This window comes from Helianthus annuus, chromosome 12 (genome assembly GCF_002127325.2).
Source record: "Helianthus annuus cultivar XRQ/B chromosome 12, HanXRQr2.0-SUNRISE, whole genome shotgun sequence".
In the NCBI taxonomy this organism is placed as follows: domain Eukaryota; kingdom Viridiplantae; phylum Streptophyta; class Magnoliopsida; order Asterales; family Asteraceae; genus Helianthus; species Helianthus annuus.
In genome coordinates this window covers 154,871,834-154,885,302 of record NC_035444.2, presented here as the reverse complement: position 1 = coordinate 154,885,302, position 13,469 = coordinate 154,871,834, and the positions used below count along the sequence as shown (strand labels likewise).

General features: G+C 34.7%; 1 protein-coding gene and 1 long non-coding RNA gene across 8 annotated transcripts in view; one reads left to right on the top strand and one right to left on the bottom strand.

Moving 5' to 3' along the window:
- The window catches only part of LOC110895973 (protein LSD1-like), a 52,426-nt gene that overhangs the window by 34,808 nt on the left and 4,149 nt on the right, over nt 1-13,469 (bottom strand). For 2 of the 7 annotated variants that reach the window (XR_004873834.1, XM_035980461.1), the window contains one exon: nt 12,523-13,252. The exons of 1 other annotated variant lie outside the window; for it this stretch is intronic. Coding sequence is in view for 2 of the 6 variants with exons in the window: in XM_035980461.1 (XP_035836354.1) it covers nt 13,196-13,252 (57 nt within the window). In the remaining 4 variants the exon portion in view is untranslated. Of the gene's footprint in view, nt 1-1,739; nt 1,759-1,786; nt 5,868-10,892; nt 11,489-12,522; nt 13,335-13,469 lie in introns of those variants that run through there. 4 more of the 7 variants (XR_004873837.1, XR_004873838.1, XR_004873836.1 and 1 more) reach the window with 4 other exon arrangements.
- On the top strand, nt 11,449-13,443 carry LOC110895975. Its single transcript, XR_004873839.1, has 2 exons — nt 11,449-11,571; nt 11,719-13,443. It is a non-coding gene; the product is annotated as an uncharacterized LOC110895975 (long non-coding RNA).

Sequence of the window (13,469 nt, the reverse complement as noted above, 5' to 3'; positions counted from 1 at the left end):
ATTTACAGTCGGATGAGTGAGATTTCTTTAGTCCTACTACTTTTGGTTGTATTATCCATGGTTCCGTCTACACAGAGACAATTCTTTCGCCGGGATTTTAGTTTCGTGCATTTGTTAAGAGTTATTGAGTTTATGTTTATTGCAGTAATATTTACTTTTCCCGGTTATTCGACCCGTATTTTATGTTTTATGAACTTTTATTTCAATGACATGCATCTTTTTAGTTAATTAATGCAATTAGTAGTTCTACCAGTTTTGGGTATTTTTTTTATATATATATTATTTTCGGAGGATGAGTTTGATAGAACTTGTAATGCTTTTAGCGAAGATTTTGGGCATCATTAGAAACGACTAAGGTCGCCGCTAAAACTCCAGTTTATTGTAGTGACTTTACTAATAAACTTGCCTCCCCAGCCCGCTTTTGAATTTAAACTAAAGTTACTTGCTGTATAACTGCTATCAAAAGGCCCATCAATGATGGATTCTTGATGAACAAAAATCCCCTATATCTGGTAAAAAATAAAACTTAACTGGCATAAGTCTCCTATTTTTTTCTTCCTAGAATCAAGAAATAATAACCAAAATGCACATAGGAACCCTAATTTTATATTTATACCTGATTCAATCGGAGCTACCACTTTTTATACATATATAATGCAACAACCGAGCGCTATAAACTGTCCAACATCAAACGCCACCGGCCACAACCCCGACACTTCTTCGTCTGCCAGTCATTACCGATCACCATCACTGATAGAAACAAAATACAAAGTAAGAGGTGGTTTCGTGTTTTAGTATTAAAACTGATCTTTTTTTAATTGTAATAAATAAATTAAAGATTAGAGATGAAAACCTGATACAAATAACCTGTTCTTCAATAGATAAGCAGCGATTCCCTGTCTATTCAACAAATCATCACCCTAATTTCTCAATAGATTTGAAGAAGATTGGATTTTGGAGTACAGATAATCAAAACCAAATCGATTAGTTGCCGTATGCCATTACTCCATTAGGGTTTCTAATCAAGTAATAGGAAGTGTAATAATGACGGAAACAACAGTGTGCGGAGTAAATTGAAGCCTCCGGGTCAGGTAATAGGCAAAACCAAAAAATTAGGTGGGGCATTCTTAATATCCGCAAGCGAAAGTTTGAATGTTATAACACAGCCAAATGTCTTCATTTTGGACTAAATAAAGTGGGTGGGCTGAAAACACAGCCACGTGTCTTCATTTTGGACTAAAAACATAGTGATAAGTGGATGATGTGTTGGTGATTAATACAAACAAATTTCATTTTACAGTAATGGCTAATAAATCGAAATTTATCAATTCAAACATAATTAATTAAATTAATCAATAAGAATTAAACATAATATGATAACAAACTAGAATAAGCTAAAACAATCACAATCGATCTAGCTTACTGTAAAAATACCAAGTCAACCATACATGTATACAAATACGTTAATATATAACATAACTAATCACGTGTATCCGGCAATTATATAATTACAAAACAAACTTCTTAATTTACAACTCGGTGCCAACACTTATATAATTCCCTTTACCCCTAACTTGAAAGCCAATTAATAGCAACATCATTTCTTATATTTTAATATCAAAATTCAACTTTTATTTCTTTTATAATTGAAGGTATACTTGTTCATGGATTTGCATTCCATTATTGACTCTTTCTCATCAGTCACACAGTACGGAGTTTCGTATACTGTGTGTTTCGTTTGGGTCGACTTTGTTTTGCCTATTGTAGGTGAAAACAAATTATTAGTAGTTTTTCTCGACCAACACGTAAGATCCGTTCATCTTATTAAATTCCAAAAAGTGTAATTGGTATATTAATAACTATTTTATTTTTTTAGAGACAAAAGTTGGTCAGCTTTGTCCCAGAACCATTCATGCAATTCTTCAAAGATATGAATTTGGTGGGCAACATGTTCGTACTTAAGCATTTCCAAAGACAAAAATTCGATTACCAAGAATGGCCAAAACATGAAAACTACCTCTTGGTTTGGAGTGAATTCAAGATTGTATTTACAAAGCACACTAAACTTATTCAATTTAACAGTCATGTTCCACGAGGGTTTCGTATGTATCCATTAGTGCCTTCTATAAAAAATCTTTTGGACGACACGAGATACGAAAAAATATTTACTGGTACGTAAAAGTTGTTTAGATACATACAAACTTTTATGACATGCTACTTTGTTACTACATAATATATATAAAGAACAATTCATTATCGGTTTTAGATGTCGTTGGGAAGATTGTCAAGGGTGAGATACGATTTGGACATTTTCTTATGGATCTTCAAGATTTTACGTGAGGCACTATTCGTGTGAAAAATAAGAATGTTCTTTTAATAGGTTTATATTTACAGTTTTGATTATGTTAACTAATCTATCTCAATTATAATATGTGGCAGCGGTCACACGATACAATTATCTTTATACGACTCGAGACACAGATTCAAATCGTCAAAACTTTCTGTGCGATGTTAAGAAAATCTATTGTCTATGTGTCTCTTGTCAAGTTGGTTCAATCTCCAGACACTATGTTATACTATACTTGTTTTTTTAAAGACTTACTTCAATTAAACGAAACTTATACTCTTATCATTTTTCACTTATAGGCAATATTTTGCGGTCAACTGAGTTCACTACCGTTGTCATTCAACCAAACATGCCAGAGGCTCATGCTATTTAAATGTTCGATTATTATTGTAGTTTTTAATTCACTTTGACCAAAACTTGTCCTTTTTAGATTACTTCAAATAATTTCATTTACACATTTTGTAGTGGTGTTTTCTTACATTATTACTTCATTATAAAGAAATATATTGCTATTTCTTACAAAATTAAACATAGACAGTGTTGTAGTATGTTAATTTTAGATGCACAAAATAGCTTAATGAAATTAAGAAAAATTCAAATCAACCTCCAACAAATACAAATATCACTAAAAAATTATAAAAATTCGAATATGAAAAAAAAAAAAGACGTGTTCCGTATTTCTTCTTATGCATATTTAGATCGATGGTAGTGAATTTAAGTTGTATATTATTTTCTTGTTTTCATTAACGTACATGAATAGTTATTTACATTTAGATTAGTTATTTAGTTAGTTGTTTAAGTTAGTATGGAGTGGTAGCTAAAAGTGTTTGTAGTAGCTCATATAATGCCTACTAATATTCACAACATTATTATTCATACAAAAGGTATTCATCGTTCTACTACTATGAGTAACGGACAACAAAAGGATCGTAATGGCGCATCGGCCTCAACTGCATCTACGTCACGGGGAAAAAGAAAAGAGTATAATAGACGATACTGGTTGCAGAAAGAGAATACCAAAGAACCAAGAGTTTGTAATGGCAGTGCCTCTCAAAGCAATTCATCCGTACCATGTAGGACTAATCAGTCAAGTGAAAGGACACCGCTAAGCACTTTACAAACTAATAATAGTGGTCACGCTATACGAATGGACAATGAGCCTGTCTCACATAGTTTGGCCGAAAGACGACCGGAGTCTAACAGACGATATTACACTGCACGTCGAGATAATAGTCAACCTATTTCAAATGGTATCCCGAGTACACATATTTCGACCGGTGATCAACCACCCATACGAGACGATACCATAGAACATGATCCATATAATTTTGTTTATGATGGTATACCTAGACAATCTCTCATCTTAAATGAACGCAGTCCATGTCCATATTGTGGAGCAAAATGATTTAAATATGAATTCCCCACCTTTTGTTGCATGAGTGGGAAAAAAAGATTAGCAACTTCAGAAATTCCTGCTGAATTATACCTACTTTTCACATCGCAAGATGATATTGGAAAAATGTTTAGGACAAACATACGCGCTTATAACACCAATTTTTCTTTCGCCTCAATGGGTGTGACATTAGATGATACGCTGAACAATATGAGAGACGGTGTATATACTTTTCGTGCACATAAAGAAATATATCACAGAATTGACCAATTAGTTCCTAGGGATGGCACATCTAGGTACTTACAACTATATTTTTTTGATCCCGACACCGAGTTAGATCTTAGACTCCAATGGCCAAATCTTGATCGAAATATTACACAAAAGTTGGCACTTGTTCTTTCCAGAAATCCTTATGCCGAGACATTTCGAAGTCTTGCGGAGCTAGGTCCTCTAGACAACTATAAAGTCACTCTAAACGCTTCAGTTGAACTTGACTAGAGGGTGTACAACCGACCAACCACATCCGAGGTTTAATTACCCTATTTTATTTACAAATAACGTTAATATATCTAAGATTATATATTATACTTATTTCTACTACACATCTATATAGGTTGCTGGTATTTGGGTTGAAGGGAATGATAATATCACTTCCTACAAAAGAAGTATTGTAGTGTACGCTAGATCCGAATACCCTCAAACTATTCAGCCATACTATGGATGTTACGATCCATTATCGTATCCTTTATTCTTCCCTAATGGTGAGACGGGTTGGCATCCTAACATACCACGTGATGGAGTATCAATCAATAATGTTCATAATGATTACGACAACATCGACGAAGAGGCTGAAGGTAGGAAGAACTTAACTATGTTTTTACAAGTCAAGCACATAAATAATACCCTAAATTTTAATGTAATATAATTATCTATTTTTTTATTTAACTCAGGGGCTAACCCACGAGGGGGTATGACAACCGTAGCTATGCGAGAATACTACTGTTACAAGTTTCAAATTTGCTCTACCGAAAACGTGCTTTTTCTTGGTGGTACATTGCTACAACAATTTGTTGTAGATGTTTATATAAAGCTTGAGACATCACGTTTGCAATTTTGTGAACGAAACCAAAGTAAGATACGAGCTGAATTATACCAAGGTCTTGTGGATTGCGTCCATGCCGGTGAGGTTCATCCTAGCAGAGTTGGACAACGGATTGTGTTGCCTGCGTCATTCATTGGAGGGCCTCGCGACATGCGACGACGGTTAACTAACCTCAAATGCCTCACAATCTTTATTAAACAACTATAATCATACCTTAATGACCAAAGAGATAACTATAGAAGATCGTAAGGTTAACTAACCGTAGAAGATCGTAAGATTGAGCAAACCGTCATGAAAACCTACAACATCATCATGTTTTAATTTATGATAACTTATATATTCGTTGTGTACTTAAAATTAAAGTAGAGTTTTTTCTTTAAATCGATCTGGTCTATTTGATCATACTCAAAAGTAGAAGCAGAAGGTAAAGACGAAGAGTGTTGTACGTTCATGTAAAAAAATTATAATGATTATATATACACCACACTCGAGTATAATAGGTGCGCTACAAACAATATGCTATGGTAACCGGGTGTTTCATGAGTTTAGACGGTTAAAACAACAAAGCCTTTCAAGGAATTACTGGTGTCATTAACCATCTAGATTAAGATCTCATCCCCAAGACTTCATCTGATTATATATCATGTACGTATCTTTGTTTCATCGTCTTTTTCAATTTGTTCACTAGCAGATCGATATCTTTTGATTTATATAATTCATATGAATGTTCGAAATTATACCTTTGTTGCCTCGGTTAGGAAGAGTTGATCTCGCTTTGTCCACAGCGGCTAAAAATTTAGTTTCATCAACACTCGATAGTTGGTCTTGAAGTTGAAAATGATCATTCTATCTTTGTTAAGTTGGGTGTTTGGATGGTTGTGTTTGGAACGATAACCCAACTTGGTCCTTTTATAGGAGTTTGGTAGTAAAAAAACGTTTACTCTTATCAACAAATCACCAAATGCAAGTAGAATATATCTTCGAACTTAAAGAAAAATGAGACTGCCATCCATCCAAAGGAGTATCTACACTTTTTGCCAAAATTAGTCCTTCTTAGCAATTAAGTGGGGCTGAGCAATTTATGGTTTCGAACTGTCAGAACCGAGGAATCAAACCAGAACCTTCAGATCTGAACCGTATTGTTGTATTTAGGGTCAGGTTCCGGTTCTTAAATTTGGGAGAAAATGGTTCCCGGTTGGTTATAGTTATAACGATGGGTCCATTTAAAGAACCGCTAGAACGAGATTGGGTTTAAACTTTAAATATTATATTAAAAAACCCTAATAATTTATTTAAACTTTAAATATTGTATTTAAAAATATGTTTCTAGGATTAAAGAATATAAAGATAGTTTTTACACAATGTTTGAATGAAGTTTTTTGTGATGGTTAACTAAAAGCTTTTTTGGTTAACTTTCGTTTTTTTACATTGTATACTTTCGTTTTAAGGTTTGAAACTTCTTGTTTTGCTACATTTACTTTAAATGGTTTGAACTTTGGGTGTTACAACTTTTAGTTATATGTTTTAAACGATTTGACAACTGGTTCCGACGAGAACCGTTTACACAAGAACGTTTAACCCGGTTCCAAACTAAACCGGAACCGTTAAAATACGGTCCACTTCTAGTTTAGTTCTGACTCGGCTTTGATTCAATTCGGTTCAATTGGATTCTGTACCTTTGCACAACCCTAAAACTAAGTATCTTTCTTAGACAGTTATAAATTACACTACAAGAAAAAAAACCTTATAGGGATGAATTTTTTTCAGCTTATAGGGATGACATGTTGTCTCTATATGCCTTTTTCACCTATAGAGACGACATACGTCTCTATAAAATTTGTCTCTACAGCCTCGTCCCTATAGGTCACAAAAGTCGTTCCTATAGGTGTCGTTGCTATAGAAAAGTTTGTAGAGACGACATGTCGTCACTACAAGTTTGTGCAATAAAAAAATAAAAATTAAACTTAATATTTACTAAATAAAAGAAATGTTTATTCTAATATTTTTTATACCCTATAGAGACGATATGTTGTGACGACCCGAACTCTCAAGGTTGGTGATGTTTAATCTCGTGATTTTAACTTCTAGTTATCCCTCTCTGGTGTTATAAATATTATGTACTTGTACTACCCCGTTAAGCTTTAACTTAAACGCGTGATAACCTTATTATACGATACAAAATTGTGTAGGTGGGCCGCACTTGTAGTATATACTTTTGGGCCACTAACTATTCCATTTTAAATAGCCGGCCCAATTCTTTGTACATGTTGCATGTTACCCTCGGCCCAACACCCCCCCTAAATTATATGTGTACGTAACATGTCAAAGTGTATCACAAGATCCAAAACAAAACCCTACCTCCTTCCTAGTTGCGTGCAGCAGGAGAAACCCCCCCCCCCCCCCCGGTCGAAGACATCAGCCTGTTTATCTTGTCTCTTGGTTAGTAAATTTATATTATGCTAATCCTTAAGTTATTTGATCTTGTTATGATGTATAGCATATGAGTGCATGATGATAGGATCTTATATGTACCAACTATTAAATCTAAAGGTGTGGTTATGTTAGACCTCAAGCATGATTATAGGGCTTGCTTGTGTTAATTATATTGAACATGATCTTGAGGTTTGATAATTGGGTTAATGAGGGTTAAGATAGCATAGTTAAATAACTTGTAGGTTAGCTAATTGATTGTTGTGAATTAAGAATGTACGATGTATGGATTGTGAAGTATGTAACTGATTCCGTAATTCATGACTTAATTAACAAATAATATGTCGACCGATTACATGTTAGTGTCTTTTAAAGATCAAACCACAAGATAAAACATAAACTGTGGCGTGCTGTTGGACTACTTGCACGAGTTGGGCCGCGGGTGGGAACTAATCACTATTTTAGCTGGGTTCGGTTTAATGGGCCGGGTGATACGAACGGAAAAAGGGCTGCACTCCAAGCCCAGATACACATACACACACTGAACATCTTGGGCTGGTATGGCGAGTGGGCTGCAAACCCGGTCTGCGGACCACTTGTTGGGCCGCCGCACACCACCACAAGAACCACAGTGGGCTGTCAATTGTTATTAGGATAGTATGATTGTGATGCAAAACTTCTTGTGATCCAAATGGTTACTGCATGTCATGTGTTAATACTATAAATGTTCACTTGATAAGTTGCACAAATTGCATAAGACATGGAATTCTATGGTATGTGCTGTTTATGATTGACTGAGTTGTTAAAAGTTTAAATGAAACTCAGATTTGTAGAATAGCTTAGTATGAAGCACGAGAACTTGGCATGTTAATGTGTTTTGATGTTTTGATTGTTGGGCCGCCTTACTTTAATGGGCTGGATAAAACCTTAGATGGCAACACACATATATTTAGGCCACACACATATTTAGATCGGACCAGTTACATTGGGCCCCACACCTGTACGGTGCATACTATATATTGGACATGTTGGGCCGGGTAAGAGGGGTAAGAGACACTTGGGTTACATGTTAATCGATTGGGTTCCAATCTCTTGTGATTGGCACACTAGATACAAGTGATAAAACGAAACATGCGTGTACGGCTCTAACTTGCAATGTGAGTATGTATCGGTATGGATACTTGCTACAACTTGTGTGATCGTACAAACTACGCTTATTATGACATACGTGATGGTTATATGTTTGGTTGTTTATTGTTTGAGCAATACGTGTGACAACATACGTGAAGTGTGAATTCATGAAACTGATTGTCTCTGGTAACCACGATAGGATTTGACTGATCAACTGTTTAACGAGCATTTAATCTAACCGAGCAAACCAAAGGTGAGTTCATCTCTCTTCTCTTGAGCATGCGTCCCGGTGGTTGGGACAGTCTTTGGGTATCCCTGAGAGGGATAGGTTTTGGGTAACTTGTTTGGGTATTCCTAAGAGGAATACGTCTTGTTGTAAATCGGTAATGTTGGATAATATACTCATCTTATCACCATTAAAGTCCCTCCGTGTTATTTGGTTACCTAAGAGGTAACAAGGTATTAGTTAGTACCGCTACTTAGGTTTGGCACCCTCACCCCGTACTGAGAGGACGGGTGTGAACTAATGACCTAGTCATGACCAATGCTTTGATAGGAGCATTAGAGAAAGGGCAATGTAAATCAGGAGCCGTCTTGTATTCCGGGTATTATCAACATTAAATCCAATAGATTAACTAAACACTTGGTAACCAACGTTTTCGTAAAACTATGAACTCCCCAGTGTTGTCTGATACACTTGTTGCATGCTCGCAGGTCGTTAGATATCTTGAATTTGGGAAATTGTTGTCTGGAGTAGCTGGAGTGGTCATGGGTCGACTGGAGTGGCTCATGTGATTGATTATGGCTATTATACATTGGATTTGAACAATTTAACTTTGGTTTACTATTTGCTTCCGCTGAACATGTTGGTTTTCATTTAAACTTGATGACATTTTTCATTAATAATTGGGGATTTTATTTATAAACTTGAATGGGTTCAATGTAATTAATGGCTCGTTGTTGGTACGTCACACGCCTAACAGGGACATTCCCTAGGTGGTATTTTGGGGGTGTGACATATGTCGTCTCTATAGGTTCACTTTAAAAAAATTAAAAAAAAAACATTTAAGCCCTATAGAGATGACTTGTCGTTTTTATAGGTTTTTCTTTATAAAAAAATAAAAAAATATTTTCACCTATAGAGACGACATGTCGTCTGTATAGGTTCTCTTTATAAAAATAAAAACATATAAACCATATAGAGACGACTTACCATTTCTATATGTTTTTCTTTATAAAAAAAAAGATTTTCACCTATAGAGACGACTTGTTGTCTCTATAGGTTGTCTTTAAAAAAATTTAGGAAACACTTTAGCCAAAATAGAGACGACTTGTCGTTTATATAGGTTTTTCTTTATAAAGTAAAGAAAGATTTTCACCTATAGAGACCACTTGTTGTCTCTATAGGTTTTTCAAAAAAAAAAAAAAAAAAAAAGATTTTCACCTATACAGACGACTTGTTGTCTCTACATATTTTCTTTTTAAAAAAAGTAAATATTCATCCATAGAGACTTCATGTCGTCTTTATAGGTCTTAAAATAAAAAAAAATTAATTTGTCGAGATGTCTAAACCAAAAAAATCCCAACAATCAAACTATATAGTTAGCTATACAGGCTGCAATATGCGAAATCGTATTCCACTTTGCATTAACCATATTAAACGACGGTGGGTAGTTAGGGTATGGAATTGGGATTGGGTGGGATAGTGAAACTTTTGAGGATAAGAGATAGAGATAGTGGGTGGTTGGGATTCCTTATTTTGGAGCTACTTTTGACTTATTAACTTCTTAGAAGTGAAAAAGAATGTCAAACACCCTCTGAGAAGGACTTTTATAACTTGAAGAATGAGACATTGAGAAGTAAGAAATTATAACTTCTTACTTATGACTTCTTAGAAGGTATTAGTCAGAAGTTAAAAGGAATCCCAAACACCCAATAGTTAGCGGGTAGATTAGAATTGAGAGGGAATGTGAAAATTTGTTAATATCAATATCAATATCATTATCAATAACAATATCAATATCAATATCAATATCAATATCAATATCATTATCATTACCATTTTGCCCCTACGTTTGTAACTTGTTGCCATTTTCATCCAAATACCTAACCAAGTTACTTTATACCTTATTATGGGGTATTTTTGAAATTTATCAATTATAAGGGGCTAACTTGTAAATTATCTTCTAGATATTATATATCAGCCTTTTATAACATACTTTCTTCATAAAACCCATTTACACAGAGAAGAAAAAAACCTAATTTCAACGAATCAGTGAAGAATAACAACGAATCGGTGAAGAATCAGCAATGGCCCAATTGTCTAGTGATTTGGAGCCAGATAATTGGTGTATCAGAGGTGAAAACGCAAATTTCAATCCCGACATTACATATGGTATGTTCTATCCATCATCTGAGAATTTTATATATATATATATATATATATATATATATATATATATATATATATATATATATATATAAATATATATATATATATATTAAGCCCATTAAGTCTAACCACCTTTCAAATCCATCTCCACCGTCGGATCATGCTGAGATGAAATCTCAGCCATTTAAACTCACAAAAAAAAACTGTTGGGGTGGCGGTTTAGGGCAGTTATTAGTAGTTACCTGGATCCCTGTTTTCACTCCCCATGTTCACATCCGTTAAGAGCGGTTATTAGTACTTACCTGGGTAGAGTCGTCAGTTGAAAAGAGTAATTAGAATTTTTTTAGTAGTTATTTAATTTGAATTTGCAGTTCCTATCTCAACTCCTTTGTGACACGTTCCTCCAACCGTTGCCGCCTAAATTTATGGCTATAAACTCCCTTCCACCTCCCTTGGAACGCACCCTGCTGCTTCTCCCCATTATCTTCTCTCTGCTCAAGGATTAAATATACGAGAGAAGTCATATCTGAGTTCAAACCCTAGAATTCCCCACCTTGCTTCAGATGCAACAAATCCTCTTTTGCTCTGCAACCTCTAATAGGAATAGTTTCTTCTCCTACTGCCCCCACCAGATATTACCGGAATTTGGTAACGTGCTTTTAATTTTGAAAAGGATGCGAGAAGGAGATCATCCTGGGAAGAAAAAGTAGCGCATTGAATCGAATTTTTTATGGTCTCTCGATGACATTTTAAACGATGACCACTATAACCACAAGGTTTTTTTATCAAATGTTTTTTTGGGTACTTATACTGCTACTTTATTTACAATTAGTTATTTAAAGGGTAGGAAACCCTTTTGTTTTCTGAAAACTAATGAAGACCTAGCATTAAACCCACTGTTCATTTGATACAAGTTTCTATAGTCATATACTAGATGCAGATGCATGCAATTATGGAAGGGGATCTTTTGTGGAAGACAAAAGTAGTAGCTAAGTATCAAAATCATGGCTTTCAGCAAATGGTCTTATCATGGCCTATTGAGGATACTTTGAATAATGAAGTCTATAAACACCAGGTCTTTTTTAGTAAATGTTTTTGTATAGTTGCATTATGTATTCATTCCTGTTATTTTTTTATTTCATGTGTTCAAATTTCTTTAGTCGGATATGCTTTCCCTTGGCGATGCTGTAAAAATACTTGGATATGCTCATAATCCATCATTGACAAGAAGTAAAGTCTGTCAACTTAATCTGTGTATTTAGAGTTTTGATGAGATAATTAGTGAGTTTTCGTAAGAGCTAAATGTTCAAATCACACACTAGCTAAACTATTGAGATTCAAGTGTTATTTTTCATCTATGATCTGATTATTATTTGTTTCTAAATTTGGGCAGACTACTCTTGATTGCCGATGAAACCTTGTCAAATTCCTTTCAAAGGCCTTGGAAACTGTTGTTGATTGGGTCCAGATGCCTTAGATGAAGGTTTTTTATATTCTCTTTACCTCTAATTGCATTAGATTATAATAATCTTTATTAACATGTCAAAGTGGTTATCTGCAATTAATTTTTGTTTAGCCAAAACATACAAATTTTACTAAAGTGTCTAAGTTGGTTGTAAAAATAAATCTTTTATATTATTTCTAGTTTTTCAGCTAAGTTTCGTAAAATAAGTTGGCATGCAGGTACCCTTCCACTAACAACATCGGTGCTGGCTCTTTCGTCTGCCTGATCATTAAGATGTTTTTTTTTTTATTAATGTTCAATGTAGAGCTAAAGATATTGAATTCTGTTATATATTTCATGTACAGCTAAAGATTGAGACCAACGATGAATGAAATCATCACATCGAAGATGAAAGCTCAGGTAGAATACATAAATTCTTCTAGGCCTGGCGTGGGCCATGCTTCCCGAACTGCTGCAACATATCTTCAATACACTCACAGTATGACTCACTTCAATTTTGTTATAAAATTTTTTTGAGCCTTTTCACCAGCTAACGCAGATGTCACAAGAGATGTCTCAATCTTTGATCTATTTGATTCGGTGACTGATTTATGCTTTTCAAATACAAATCAAAGAAACGGGCTGAAACCGGATGCTGTTGCTAATGCCTCTAGACCAAATGCTTAGCTCATGATCTCAACTCTCGTTGATTTCTTCCATCATGTTATCATTGCTAAAAATATTATGGTTTCATTTCTGTATGATATCCAGAGGGAGATGAAAAACGGTGCAACGAAGGATAGCTCAATGTTGTTTAGCAAAGGAAGAGGTTAGAGAGTTGTGTAGGTTTAAGCTTGGTGCCAATGGTCATGTGGAGGTCATGTGCAGGTGCACTAGCTACTGCTATGGTGACGTTGTTGGCACAATTAGGGTGTTCACTAGCGGTGATCTTGAATTCAATTGTGATTTGTTCCCCTGGTTGTCAAGAAGGTCATCCGTTTTTTGTTCATTCCCTGTACACATTTGCATGTTAAGTTGCTTGTGTATTTTGAGTCCACTTTTTGGCAAAGAATAGTTGATTATCATCACATTGACCTGTGATTTTACAACATTCCAGATTGATAGCTTCAAACATCGAGTATATGGTGATCATACTTTCTTGTGTTTTCTTTTTTGAAAATTATAAAATGTTTTTTTCTTTGCTCTTTTTTTCCTCGAATACATTTTGTG